The sequence below is a fragment of the Zingiber officinale genome, chromosome 7B (assembly GCF_018446385.1).
Source record: "Zingiber officinale cultivar Zhangliang chromosome 7B, Zo_v1.1, whole genome shotgun sequence".
NCBI lineage: Eukaryota > Viridiplantae > Streptophyta > Magnoliopsida > Zingiberales > Zingiberaceae > Zingiber > Zingiber officinale.
The window spans coordinates 81,841,749-81,856,686 of record NC_055999.1 but is presented as its reverse complement, the minus strand read 5'-3'; the positions used below and the strand labels follow the sequence as shown (position 1 = coordinate 81,856,686).

The window sequence follows — 14,938 nt, the reverse complement described above, 5'->3', positions numbered from 1 at the left end:
ATGCTCCTTCAACTATCGAGAAGCATATGAGAATACTCTACCGTGCTGCATCTGAACAGCACCCATACCCTATAGAGACGTGTCGGTATAGAGGACAAATCCGTCCTCTCCAGAAGGTAAAAACCAAAAATCGGAGCCGACACTAGTCTCCGCTTCAGCTCCTAGAAGCTGGTCTTGCAATTCTTGGTCCAAGTGAACTTCACGCCTTTCTTGGTCAGGCGTGTAAATAGCATAGCAATCCGTGAGAAACCCTCAATGTATCTCCGGAAATATCGAGCCAAACAAAGGAAGTTGCGAGCCTCTTCTATAGACTCCGTCTACTCGCAACAGTAACAACCTCGATCTCCTGTGGAACCACAGTATACTCCTACTGGTCACCATGTGTTCCAAAAATCTCACAGAAGACAATTCCAAAACACACAACTGAACTTCGCATATAGATGTTCCCATCGAAACATATCTAGAACTATGCAAAATAGTGTGCGTGACTCACCGCGGACCCGAAATAGATCACAACATCGTCAACAAAGACAATGGAAACCGATCCAAACTTTCTGGGAATACCAAAATCATCAAGTCTCTGAAAACATCTAAGGCTCCGCAAGCCCTAATGGTAAAACCGAGACACATAATGTCCGTATCACAGACATTCTTAACCATAAGATCTCTGATAATAAATCGGAAATCTAATCACCAACAATATAAATCACCTAAGAATAGATCCTCTAGTGTGAGAGCAACGCTCCATCACACAAAATACCACATATATGGGAGCAACGCTCTACCACAAGAAATCCTCCATATGTGGGAGCAACGCTCAACCACAAATAATCTGAAATAGGTATCTGTAATAAATATGGGAGCAATGCTCCGCTACAAACAATCCACAATATGTGGGAGCAACGCTCCACCACAAACAATCCATAACATGTGTGGGAGCAACGCTCCACCACAACCAATACATAAGTGTCCAAGGCACCTAACTATCCAGCTAGAGACTGCACGAGATCTCTCTACCACAGATCACTGTAGGTAGCCTAGGGTATAACACCCAGTAAGCAAATCAAATCCATAGTCAACTCTATCATCATCCTAGTGGGTCGGTCATCCACTAATAGGAGAATTAGTTGACAGGGTAATACAACCAATAACATAATATAGACACTCAACATTCTACATTCAACATAGGTAGAATCATCATGATGCTACCAACCATACACCTGGCACACGTGCACACACAACATATGTATGATCGACATAATCCTCCATTTAGTACACACCAAACATACTCACACAAAGGTATAAACCATCGTGATACCTCCAACAATGCATACCGAACCCGTGTGCACATATCAATATAGGTATAATTGACAATACACCTCAAACAATATTCACTTGACATATATACACCTATGCCAAGAGTATAATCAACATATACTTCCAGTAAAACATACTAAACTCAGGTGCACTCACAAATCAAACCTAATCAACAAGATACTTCCAATAAGACACTCACACCCATGTGCACATACCACGACACAGATTTAAATCGATAAGATACCTCCAATAAAATAATCAGACACGGGTAAAAATCTACTAGAAACCCACAACAATCAGAACTGGAAAAGTATACCCACAATAATCATCATCTGGACAAATATACACCCACTACATGCAATTTAAACCGTCCATCATAACACTCCTACAACACATAATAATCACATGTACACCACATAGATATGCAGAATCAGCATATTTAATCCAATCAACCTGATATTCCATATGCTACTTTCTATGTTATCCAACTAGGTGCATACAGTCTAAAATAAAAGTCCACATGGAATAGGATACATCAATCCTCTATAGTCTGACCAAAACGATAATGGTATACGGCTAATTCAGTCTTTTCCACGTCAGTACGAGTCATGTACCCAAATGTACTCTAGATATCTAACTAAGCACAAATAATCAAAAGATTCGAACCTCTAAAAATAGAGTATAACTGTACTCTACTAATCAAACCAATAAAACTAAATTAGTCATCTACTAACTAATCAAGAATACCTTAATCCTCCACAAGCAACTAAGGTATATCAATACACGACTACCCAAATCAACAAGTGTAAATCAGACTTCTACTGACCAATCTAACAAGAGTAAACCAATATTTATTGATGAAATTAACTAAGATAACATGGTATACTACTGGCTAGGTCAACATAAAGATATAGATACTATCCACTACACAGCTAATAATAGCAGAGGCTGGTATGTGCCTCAATCTGCTAACCAACTAGTAATAACAGAAGCTAAAAACTACTGGTGTATGATATGATAAATCACCAGAAACTGTAACCCTTAATCTCTATCAAGGTCGATCATCATCAGGGTTTTACCTAATACATAAAATATATGCTATCTCAACTAGACAGGTACTAGTAAAGAGTGCTAATACATGTCATAAACTGTAATAGTCAACGGTGCATATACTAACAAAAAGGTAAGATAACAGTATACCAACATACCTTCTATAGCTTGGAGATGTCCTGCCGCTGCTAGGTCCCAAAATCTGAAAAGTCACATCGAGAAAACCAAATCACGAAATCCGAAACACCGGAAATAAGACTCGTAATCTGAGCTCTGATACCAAATAAATAAATTGGTATCAGATAAATCTCAAAATCCAGAACACATAGCAAGTATCGTATACCTGCTCTGATACCACTAAATTGTCACGCCCCGGGAAAGTCCCTGTCCGAAGAAATTTCGGCAGCACCTCCCCTGTACGGGTGACAATCTGAAGCATTTCTACAGGCATAATATACATCAGCCACAGGCGGCTGGAATATACACACAACCACGCAGTTATATATATATCATCAACCCACACGGCTGGAACAAAACCAACACAACAGAAAATGACAGAAACCCAATACAAACCAAAGCACAAAAACTGCTAGCCGGCTAGGCTTACACAACCAACAACCAATACAAAATACCACATAACAACATCAACACTCCAAAAACAAAACCGGAGTATAGAGCTAAACAAACTGATACATAAACAAATAAAACATAAGTGAAACCGATAAGTCTTCTGATGTGATGTGGGAACCAGCAGACAGGATACTCCAAGCAACACCATAAACAACCTGGTACCTAAAAAATACAGTGTCCACGGGGGTGAGTTCAACAACTCAGCAGAAATCTAGTTGACATGTATAGTAAACTATAACAAATAGTAATAACTATGGAGTACAGACTCCTGAACAAAAGAAGGTAATGCATAATAGAAAAGGCTGAAGAGTACTGTACTCACCAGGGTAACCTATCAGAATAATCAGGTCGTCAGACCGGAAGTGTCATAAATCCTGTATGCATGTCAAACATATGCATCCATCCAAATGCAGCATATAAGTGCAGCAAACACAAGCAGTAAATGCATAAATGCGTATGATGCCAATGATGCGTCCTGGTCACCCCTGACGCCAGTCAGTCATCTCATACACAATGGTGAAACCGAGTGGGTAGGGCTGTGACAACCGTGCACTCTACCATCACTACACCTGATGAGTGACTGAGTGGACGGGATGCTGTCGGAGTACTCCTGTCCTCTGACCCCAAATCATAAATGGGGGAGCTTAATGCTCTCATCTCCCAGTACACGATGACGGGGAGGTATCTCTGTCGGCTACCACGCTGAGTCACCTGACTAACGGAGCCAAACAGAGTCCACCGTCTGTCGGCTACCACACTTCTTCACTAAATGCCAGCGGAGCCAAATAGAGCGGAACTGTCTGCCGGCTACCACGCTGAGTCACCTGACCAACGGAGCCAAACAGCAGAACCGCCACACACCTGCCTGATATACCACTAATCCATGAGTGGTGGTGTGTGTAGTACATGTAACTGGCGATGTGCTCAACCATAGTGGAGCCGACAATCGCGCAGCATGCAATTATGATGCATGACACTAAGCATAGCAATAAATTGATCAGCATAACCATATCCATATATATAAAATGAGTACCGTAATATCGATGGTCAAATACGAAGATCTAAAGTACACAGGTCAGATAGGATATCAAAAACCTAGGTCCTGAACATAACAAGCATGGTATGTCACTACCTCTCTGAGCATATATATATATCCGGTAGTAGCATAAAATGCACATCAAGTGAGCAAACAAGCATGTAACAGATATCCGGTAGTGACGTACCGAAACAAGGACGAACATAATTATTACTAAAGGCTATAACCTACTAGACATATCAACATGACATATCAAAAAGATAAGTCAAGGTACCCGCCTCCGATAAGAGGATCGTATCCGGTCTAATCCGATGTCAAGATGCTCGTCTCGCGTCAAAGTCCTGTGTCACCAATATATATACATTTTTATTTAGCTACAACTCAAACGAATAGCTAAATAAAAATCCTTAAGAACAATTTAGGTAAAAACCCTAATCGATATAAACATTAACCCTAGCTAAATTTAATCCTTTGATCAACTAGGATTAGTTTCCTCAACCCGGATCATTCAATTATACAATTTAATTTAAATCTAAACCTAACTTCACTTGAACCACCAACTATATAATGAATCAAACTTATCCAAACAAACTCACCCAAATGTATCATGAGCATACACTTTACCTTATCCTCAGTCATTCTTGAGCAAAAAAAAACTGCTGGATGGGGGGTTTTGCCGCACAGTTAGGGTTGTTGGCTGCTAGAAACAAAACAAGCAACCCAAATCAGTAAATTCCCTTCCAAATCAGGTTCCCAAACTAAACTAAGATAGGTCATCAAAGCTTGTATCAAGAATTCATTACCCAATTGACCTCCACCTCCGGTTGTAACCCACTGTTGCTGGCAACAGCGTCACCTGCAGTGGTCGGCCAGTGACCACAATCCACGACGTTGATCAGAGCAGAAATGGGGAAAAACTAGGGCACGACTTGGTCCTCTCTGATGACCAACAACCGGCGCTGAGGCAGAGGAGTGGCACCCGACGGTGCTAGGGCATAGGCAGGAGTGGTCTGTCGCAAGGGGAAATTGGGATGTCAGCACTAGGGCAGAGAACCCGGTCAGGAGAAGAAGAGGGAGATGTGCGGCTGATCAAATCTAGGGCTCGACTCTCCAGTGAAGAGGAGGCGGCCGACGCTAGGGCGGAAGATAGCAATCAGCATCTGCGTTGGCTAGAGGAGAGGAGAGGTGGCTCTTGTCGCCGGCGACAGAAGAAGAAGGGTTCGGCCGGCTGCCGACGCTCGAGAGAAAAGAAGAAGAAATCGCCGCAGCGGTTAGGGCTTCGGCGTCGGCGCGCGTCGGCAGAGGAGAGGAAAAGGAAGGGATCGGCTGCCGGCGATGGATCGTCGAAGGTGTGTGGGCGGTGGCGGCTGAGGAGGGCGTCGGGGAAGAGATGGCGCAGGTTTAGGGCAAAGGGAAACGGCGATTAGGGGGAAATAGAAAAGAAAAAGGAAAAGATAAAAATAAATAAATAAACTTTTCCTCGCTTAAATTGGGTAGCCTAAATAGGTTTTCCCGGGCCCCATTTTTATCCCCGTTAACTTGTTCATACGAGCTCCGAAAAATTCCTGAAAATTTTCTAAAAATTCTAGAAAATTCCCTTATCATTATTCACCATTTTTTGGTATTTTACAGATAATGTTAGTATTAGCCCTAGTACCGATTATGAGATGATTGTGAAGGGCTCATTTTGTATCATAGATCATTATTAATAAAAAGACAAAGTTGGTTATTATATTTATTTCTGTTCAGTGCCAATTGAATAAATATAATAACGTCCTTGGGTAGTAGGTTCTTATTTATAGTATATCAATTGGTTGAATTGATAGTGAGATATTGTAGAGAATACTACTCTTAACTGTTCGTAGTCGAGCATTAATATGCAAGGACAATATTAATGTGTTGAGACTAGCATGTAGGTCAACGGATGACTTGATCTCACAAGTCATAAATATGAGATATTAAGTTGACACATGTGTATATATTAGAGAATATATACTGAATGACCTGCCATGAGAATGTTTCATGGATCATTATATGAGTGTCATAAACATTCTCATGTGACTATTAGTATGAATAGTTCTTAGACCTAAAGTCACTACGGTTCCCTACATAAGGAGTTGTGTACTTTGGTATCGGCAAACGTCACCTGTAACAAGGTGGACAATAATGTAGATTACTGGGTATGCAATGAATTATGTGGAGGGATGTGAGTGATGTAGATGAGATCTATCCCTTCCATATGACGGAAGCGATATCTGTGTGCCCCTTGATTAGTAGGACACAAGAAAGCATGATCATGTGCAAATGAGTCAATATGAGATATTGAGCTTATTTGATTGAGTGTGTCTACTTAGAGATCAAGAAACACAAAGGTTGATAAGAGAATGACACGGTCTATACCTCATCGATCAATCTAGATATCAAGGATAGAGGGACTAAGTCAGACAAGATAATAGCCACAGACAGGTTAGGTCGGATCTCGACTTTCTCGTCACTTGGGTAGTAATGATGCCTTGCTAGATGTCACTCATTGCTTATGTATCTAAATGTTGATTTGGGTACATTACCAACGTTATGAGAACCTATTAGGTCACACACAAAAAACAAGTAGATTTGGAGATGAGTTCATATGATGAATCATTGGATTAAGTCTAATCCGAATTGGATTTATTGAGTTAGACTCAATTGGATCTAATTATTGGATCAAGTCCAATTCAAACTAGACTTGAGGAAGTCAATTCAAATTAATGAAATAATGATTCATTGAATTTGAATCACATGAGAATTAATTGAGTAAGACTCGATTGAATTAGACTTGAGTTAGACTCGAGTGAGTTAGACTTGAGTTAGACTCAAGTGAGTTATACTTGAGTTAGACTTAAGTGAGGATAAATGAGAAGACATTCATTGAATTTTTGAAATTCAATGAATCATTATATTCAATTTTCGAAATTGAATGAAAAATGAGGAGTTTCAAAATGACCCTTAATGGAGAGTGAATACTTATTAAGGCTCATTAATGGAATTAATGGCATTAAGTGTTTTCATTGAATGAAAAATACTTAAGTCATTTTACTCTCATTTTCCCTCACTTTTCATTATCCTTCCTCTTCTTCTTCCTCTCTTGGCCGAAATCACTCTTGGTTGCTAGCACAACCATAAGTATTTTTCTTCTCCATCTTTGTGAGTTTGTGAGACAAACGGAAGAACACTTGTCCATGTGGATACCGAAAGAGGCACGGACACTTAATCGTGCTGAGATCCAAGCAGTCGGGAGATCGTGTGCACGCTACAAAGGTATAATTTCATGCTCTTAGAAACTTAGTATATAATCTTGTTTACCTTCGCATGGATCTTCTGAAGGAACTAGTATTTTCCGCTGCGCGTTTGCGTGTTTAGCGCAACTAGTTCCTTACAGATAAAACTTTATGCCTTCTCGCATAGATCACGTTTGACCGCGATCAAGATAAACTCCAGGTCCGGGCGCCCGGAATGGTTCCGGGCGCCCGAACCAAAAAAGTCAACAGAGTTGACTTTTTTGATCCGAGCCCTCTGCTCCGGTTCAGCTCGCTTCGGTCTGGGTCTTCTGCTCCGGCTCCACTTGCTTGAGTGATCTCAGCTATCCGGAATAGGACTCACCCGAACCCAACTTCCGGCCTTCTCGAACAGGCTTCCGCTCCGCCTTCTCGGTTCTCGGAATCGTCGCGTGCTTCCTTCTCGTCCGCCAGCGTACTCATCCGCAGCTCTTTGTCCCTCGGACACACCGAGCCCGTCGGCTCCCTCCCGTGCCAACCTTCTCGCTAGCTACATCTCTTGCTCCCTGAGCAATCTTCCGCTCCAGCTTCTCATCCCTCAGAAACACCTCATGCTTTCCTTCTCGTCCGCCGGTGTACTCTTTCACAGCGCTTCGTCCCTCGGACGCACCAAGCCCGTCGGCTCTCTCCCGTGCCGTGCTTCTCGCTAGCCACGTCTTCCATTCGACTTCCTGTGCTCCTAAGCTCCTGCACACTTAGACACAAGATTAAACCACCACAGGACCTAACTCAACTTATTTAATCACATCAAAATAACCTTGGGGTTCCAACAGATATGGTCGGGACTATCCAGGTGCTTGGACCTGGTCCGGGTGCCTCGAGTCTAGGCCCCTAGACCTAGTTCAGGCACCTGGATGAAGTCAACTTCTGATGTTTACTTTGTCTGGGTGATCCTCCAGCCGTTCATAGTTGAGCTCACCTGAACCCAACTCAGGCCTTCTCCTCGAGCAGTTTTCCTCCCCATCTTCTCATCCCTCGAAAGCTCTGCACGCATCCTTCTAGTCTGTCGGTATACTCTTCTGCAGCTTCTTGTCCCTCGGATGCACCGAGCCAGTTGACTCGCTTCCCGTGTCATCCTTCTCTCTCACTATGTATTTTGCTTGACTTCTTGTATTCCTAAGTCTCTGCATACCTAGACATAAGGTATCAAAAATGTCGAGCCTAACTTAACTTGGCTGATCACATCAAAACTAACCCGGAGTACTTACAATATTTTTTTAAAATCTAAGTCAATTTTTTAACTTTTCAAACTAAGTGTTTCAAAACTTTAAAATTGTTTGGCAAAAACATTCTCTCTTACAAAATATATTTTTGATATATGTCAAGGGAGAGAGAAAGACTAAAAGTTAAGTTAATATTTTTCAAAATATGTAAATGGATTTTATTTTAAAAGTATGTTATCTTTGAAAAATCTCCAAAGGGAGAATGCCAAATTAAGGGGGAACAATTTTTTTTTAAAAAAAAATATCTACTTTAAAAATTTAAAAGCTTCTCTAAAAACACTTAACTTATTTTTAAAGAATTTTTCTTTTTTTTTGTTAAATTTCATTAAGTGTTATGTTTTTACTTAATTTTGATCCAAGTTTTGCCATAAATAAAAAAGAAGGAGATTGTTGATATTGAAAATACCAGCTAATCGAATCTAATTTTGATAATGACAAGGGTTCAAAGTTAAGCTAAACTGTGATCTAACAATCTTACCTAAGTGTGTAGGAAAGACCTAGTTGAGATTAGGCAATGAAGTCCTGGTCAAGGGATTGAAGTTTTAGTCAAGGGATTGAGCACGAAGTCCTAGTCAAGTAGACTAAGCAAAAGTCTTAGTAGATCGAGGATATCGGATGGAAGCCATGGGGTTGCGAACACCAGGCAGAAGTCTAGGAGGGTCGAGGATCGAACGTCTAGCAGAATTCCCGTGGGTCAAGGTTAGATGTTAATCAAAAGTCCAAATAGGTGTTTGCTAAAAGGTAACTATCCTAAGAGGAGTAGGTGAGGACCTGTTCCCCGTTAAGGGAACAGTAGGCATCGGTTCTATCTAGGATTTCATAAAAAATTTGAAAGTCAGAACCGGACAATCGTGTGGCTGTCAAACTAAGTTAAAATGCTATATTTTGCCTTTTGTATTAACTCTGTGGTGCAAGAAATCAAAATTAAAAGTTGGTCGTTAAAGGGACTTTCAGGCGCACGGGAAGGGTCCAAGCACCAGAGTGGGTCTAAGTGCTCGGAGTGGGTCCAAGCACCCAGATTGGGTTGAACCTAGCCACGAGTGCAGATAAGGCGACATGCTCCGATTGGCCAACACACGTCAAAGTCGAGGCGTCCGGACGGGTCCAGGCCCTCGGAGATGGATAATACCTACGCAGATAGAGTTTCACCGATGTGCAGCCACGTCAGCTGTCTAGACACCCGAGGGTGGTCCAGGCATCTAGAATTGGATAAATTCCCAACAATGAAGGATCAAATATGCTTCGGTCGAGGCACTTGGGACTAGTCCAAGCGCTTGGAAAAGGGTATAAAAGGGCTTCGACTAGCAATTTCAGAATTCATTTCTCTATAATTTCTGTACTTGTGTGCTGCTCTGAAAAGCTCTCCACGTCATCCTAAAGCTGATCCGATAACCAACATTAAAGTTGCTATTCATTTAAAGTTGTTGGTAAATTTTGTATTTGTATTTACTTTGTAATTCAAATTTCTTCTGTAATTCTTTGAGCTATTAGTGAATTGCTCAATGTAAACACTCAACGAGTGTGAGTCTTGGAGTAGGAGTTGTCGAAGCTCCGAACCAAGTAAAACTAACTTGTGCTAACGATTTCTTTGTCATTCTCTTAATTATATTTCCGCTATATTTTCTCTCATTTTTACAAAAAATATAAAAAAATCACACATGATATTTACCTCCCTCTAGCACATTCTTCGATCCTTCGTATTTCAACAATCTGATGAAGATTTTGACATTATCGATGTCTAATATCTTTTAGTCAAAATCAAATTGTATCAAAATTAAATATTCATACTAAACTTAATTTTTAGATGCCTAAATAAATTACAAATAAATATTAATCAAGTTTTTTTTTTAATTTGACACTTGGATTAATTCTAGGGATGATTTCGAATATTTAACTTATATCGAGTAATCCTAAGTTGAGCAGTCTAACTTCATAAAAAAAAATTCATCAGTCATTAGGATAAATCAGGAAGGACTCATAGCGAACGACCTATCAACCTAGTATTTTTAAATCAACTGTCTATTAAGAAAAATTTATCCATTAAATTATCGAATTTAAAACTCGATTCTTAGATACTTGAGAAATTGAAAAGGCTCCTACTACTCTACCATTATCGGGGGACAATATCAGTGAAGTTACTTTATAATAATCAACTAATTAGGCTCAATCAATGGATAGGGCCATCTAAATATATTGAATATATTGATACCAAATTATGATGTTTGGTTGACTTATAGCAATTTTATTGGTGTTAAATTAAAGCAAAAGCTTTTGAACATGGATGCATGTTACTTCTTCCTCTTAATTTTGACCCCCAAAAAAATTTAATTGACTTGCTTTTGTGGGGTTTTTTTCTAATTAATTATACTTTTTTTTGTTTGTTCTACACTTTTCATGTGTTAGTAAATTACAATCCAAATATATATTGATATATGAGTTGTCATCTTTACCAAGGAGCGCACTTAGTTTTCATTATATATATATATATATATATATATATATATATATATATATATATATATATATAATTTGTTAATATTCGTAATAAAGATTATAAACTAATCATATTAAAGTGTATTTTTAGATTTTAAAACCCTGAATAATATTTTAAAAAAAATAGAATGGAAATTTTCCATTTAAACATCACTATCTTTCTCGCTTTTATTTTCCGCTTTCTTTTTACCGCTTTAAATTCCGATCCCTCTTCGCAATCGCAGTAACCCCTCTCTCTGAATCTACCGTCTCTTCTTGCGATCTGATCCTGCCCTCCCTGGTCCGGAAAGGTATGAGATCTTAATCCTGTGTGTGGATTTCTCTTCCATTTTGCTGTTAATCCATGTTTGCATTTTGTAGTTTTGTTACTGTTCTTCGTTTATAACCTGTCGAAGCTCCTGTCCTCGATCGGCTTTTTCAGCTTATGGATCTCGAGATTGTTTCTTTTGTTGAGGCTATCTCAAGTGAAATCAGACGTTGCTTCTCAGTGGTGGCTCTCTTTTCATTTGCCCCTTAAGATTCGTCTTTTTACTTATATTATTTCCCCTAAAAATCGTTTTTTGCCCTGCCGCTTTGATACGATTGAGGTCTTGGTGATTGTAGTTGTTAGCGGTTGGAGCTATGCTCCGAATTTGATCAGATTTTTCGTAAGCTTTGTAAATTCGGAGATCCTTTCTTACTGCTTTTTGAAATAATGGGAAGTTTGGTTATGTTTAGAATGGGGCAAAAACATGTGATATTGTCTTCTTAGTTCATTATTGAAAGAGTTTCTGCTCTTATGGAAGACCATGTGATTCCTAGCTGGGTGAAATTTCTTAATCAATTCAAATTTCTCTCAAAATTTTGCTTCAAAAAAAAAAAAAAAAAATGAGATCACTGACGGAGGCCATGTATAGTTATGATTTGCAACAGTTATTGTTATATGTAAACGCCTCTTTGGCTTACCTAATTTCCTATTTATCAATTTGGATTTTAGTTGCAGTAAAGCTATCATGTGGAGCCTCAACATTGTTCTTAAAATGACATATTACCTCGATATTTATCTTGTAATATTATCTTGTGTGACCTGATTGCAGTCTAATGGATTTTCCTGTTAATCCATAGTTTCGATAGTTTCCCTTCGGTCATGTAGTTGCAGGATATTCTTATGGGAATGCATGGTCGACGAAAAATTTGATTTATCATTTAAAAATATAAATAATGCTTCTTTAGAAGATAAATTCATCAATTTTCCATTAGAGTCAACTAGAGAGGTTACTTTTTAGCTGTATGCATTTTTTGCCTTCTATTGAGCAGAATTCTTGATGAACTCCATCTTTCTATAACCAATGGCTTAATTCTATCGTTACTATGCTATATGTAAAATTTGAGTTTATAGTGCATTAAGCATCTGCTTTTAAATAGCTCAATATACTACCTAAAAAACACAAAAGCAAAGCTACGTTTATTATTATGGTAACTGCTGAGCAAACATGGTGGCTAGCATCACTATGGTATCTACTAGCTGACGAACTGCTTTAAGCCAGAAAAGATTTTCTGTGACCAGAAAGCTTCTTTGCTGAAATTAGTATAAAAGTAGGTCATTTGATGACATTTACTATATATGAGTATGTACAATGATTGACAATGGGGCGAGGCAAGACGGATTTTTAACATCCTATCCTTTCCCCATTTTGGGAAGCAGTGTGTGGTTGGGCATATGGGATGAGTTGTTTTTTCCCAAAGCTGCCACGTCCTACTTCTCATGCACGTTAGTCTGGGCACGACAATAAAATGTAAAATAAAATACATATGGTTATCTACAGAAAATATATAATGTAAACTAAATCTGGTTAGCGAGGTGAGGCAAGGCCAAGCATAAAATTCTATCTCACATCCGTCTTACCTTAGTGTTTTTTTTTTGGTCTCGTTCTTTCCCCATTTACTTATACAGTAAGACAACCTTAATCATGGTGGATGATGTAAGGCAAATTGCTATCCCCATTTTTAACATCATTTCCATTTCAACCCTTCATTTATATCTAAGGTCATCGATTCAGTGGTGCTTGATATTTTGCAGAATATTGAAGTATAAACTAGGCAAGTTTAAAATGGGACGTGGCATAAGCAGTGGAGGGGGTCAGAGTTCCTTGGGCTACTTATTTGGTGGAGGTGAGGCTCCAAAATCTGCATCTGACGCTGATGCACCAGTTCAAAAGCCAGCTCCTCCACCTCCTATCAACAAAGAGATTCCAGCAGGCATTCAAAGCAGTCAAGCTAAGAACTTCTATAGTGCAGATGGACAGAACTGTACCAATTTTATAACTGTAAGTTATTGCTGCCCTCCCTATGTTTATTTCTTAAATATGTCACCATTAAAAAATCTTTCAATCTACATCAGGAGATATTAGATGCATTACTGGCCTCCCTATTGATGCGCAGGATGGCCATGACATTAAGCAACAGAAATCCTCCCATTTAATATTTGTTTCATGCATGATCTATGTATTTTGGCATAAGACTATAAAATATTGCTTGTAAATGAAGTGATTTAACAGTACATTTTGCAACCTAGCTCCCCATTGGTAGATCCTTGCAGTCTAATTAGAAGCAAAAGAAATAGAGAGCTATTTTTTGGTTGATAGATCTAAACAATGCACTGATTCTCATGAGATTCTTACACTTGGCATCTTTGGATCTGCTACATGTATACTTTTAAAGTGGTTGTTGGCTAACCATTTATCTAAAAAATTCATGCTCTTAGAAAAAAAAACCATTTATATTTTTATAATGAACCACTGTACTTTTCTATATGAGACTAATGGCACAGAGCCTCCTAACTTCAACACCTCCATCATGACCGCATCAAATAGGCATATTCAAACTTACCATTTATGTTATTGTGATAGAGGCTAACCCACCAAATCCTGATAAGTAACTGCAGAGCATACAAGAAGCATCTTGCTATTTGTTGATCATCTACGAGCTAAATGTAAAATTTTAATTGCACAGGATCGACCTTCGACTAAGGTGCATGCTGCTCCTGGTGGTGGTTCTTCGCTTGGTTACCTGTTTGGCGATGGTGGTAAATGATGTCCATCTTAGCTGGTCTGGACATTGTGACTGTTGGCACCGAAAATCACTGCTCCTGGCTGTTATCTGATAAACTATGTTATGCAATTTGTATTTGATAAACCTTCTTAGCATGTATAGCTTTGATGTGCAAATGCACCAAATAGATTGGTGCATACTGATGATACAAGAAACAGGCACTTGTGATTTGTTCATTGTGTCATTATCAATCTCGCGTCCCTATACACATTGAGTGTAGTCTCCACTGGAGATTTCGCTATAAGGTTAACTTCTTCCTAACTATGCTATTATACAGTTTCGAACTTTAACATATTGTTAGAATTTATTACTAAATTGGTTGAACCACTGCTATCTTTGTTGGCTATCTTTCCTTTGTCAAATATGTTGGTCAATCCAATCTAATGGACCCACCAAGTTGTTGGTGTTTGGAGTAGAATTTTATTATACAGCAAATGGTTGTTGGTTTCAGCTTCTTGATGGTTACTTGGGATCAGACAATCTTAAGTATGAATTGAAAGCTTTGATTCTTGTGGAAGGCCAACATGCATTTGAGGCAAAGGAAAACAAAATTCCACCAACCCTAATGAGCATAATTAAAATCATTAGAAGTGGTGTTAACCTATAATTAATTCATTAGATCAGTATCAACACTAACAAGTAGGCATATTTGATGTTTTATATGAATGTTCTATCCTTTCAACTCTACATAGAGATAAACCATTAATAACACTCGAGATTTTAAAATATTTTTTAGTTATATTAGTTAGGTTTTATTAGTCTTCCTTTCCTTTGCCAAGAAAAAT

General features: G+C 38.9%; 1 protein-coding gene across 2 annotated transcripts; it reads left to right on the top strand.

Moving 5' to 3' along the window:
* Window positions 1–11,208: 11,208 nt before the first annotated feature.
* Window positions 11,209–14,359, top strand: LOC122006126 (protein SPIRAL1-like 3). 2 transcript variants are annotated; one of them, XM_042561489.1, is made up of 4 exons: window positions 11,231–11,353; window positions 11,424–11,553; window positions 13,123–13,369; window positions 14,055–14,359. In XM_042561489.1, the coding sequence occupies exons 3-4, from the start codon at window positions 13,154–13,156 to the stop codon at window positions 14,133–14,135; spliced, it is 297 nt and encodes a 98-aa protein (XP_042417423.1). In that variant the 5' UTR covers window positions 11,231–11,353; window positions 11,424–11,553; window positions 13,123–13,153; the 3' UTR covers window positions 14,136–14,359. The 2 variants fall into 2 exon arrangements, with proteins under 2 accessions (XP_042417422.1, XP_042417423.1); XM_042561488.1 differs by lacking the exon at window positions 11,424–11,553 and having other exon boundaries at window positions 11,209–11,353.
* The last annotated feature ends 579 nt before the right edge of the window (window positions 14,360–14,938 follow it).

Bases quoted from the DNA above. Each gene is read 5' to 3' on its own strand.
- LOC122006126 (XM_042561488.1), top strand. From the start codon at position 13,154: ATGGGACGTGGCATAAGCAGTGGAGGGGGTCAGAGTTCCTTGGGCTAC. The intron at 13,370-14,054 runs GTAAGTTATTGC...TTAATTGCACAG, and splicing joins ACTGTACCAATTTTATAACT to GATCGACCTTCGACTAAGGT.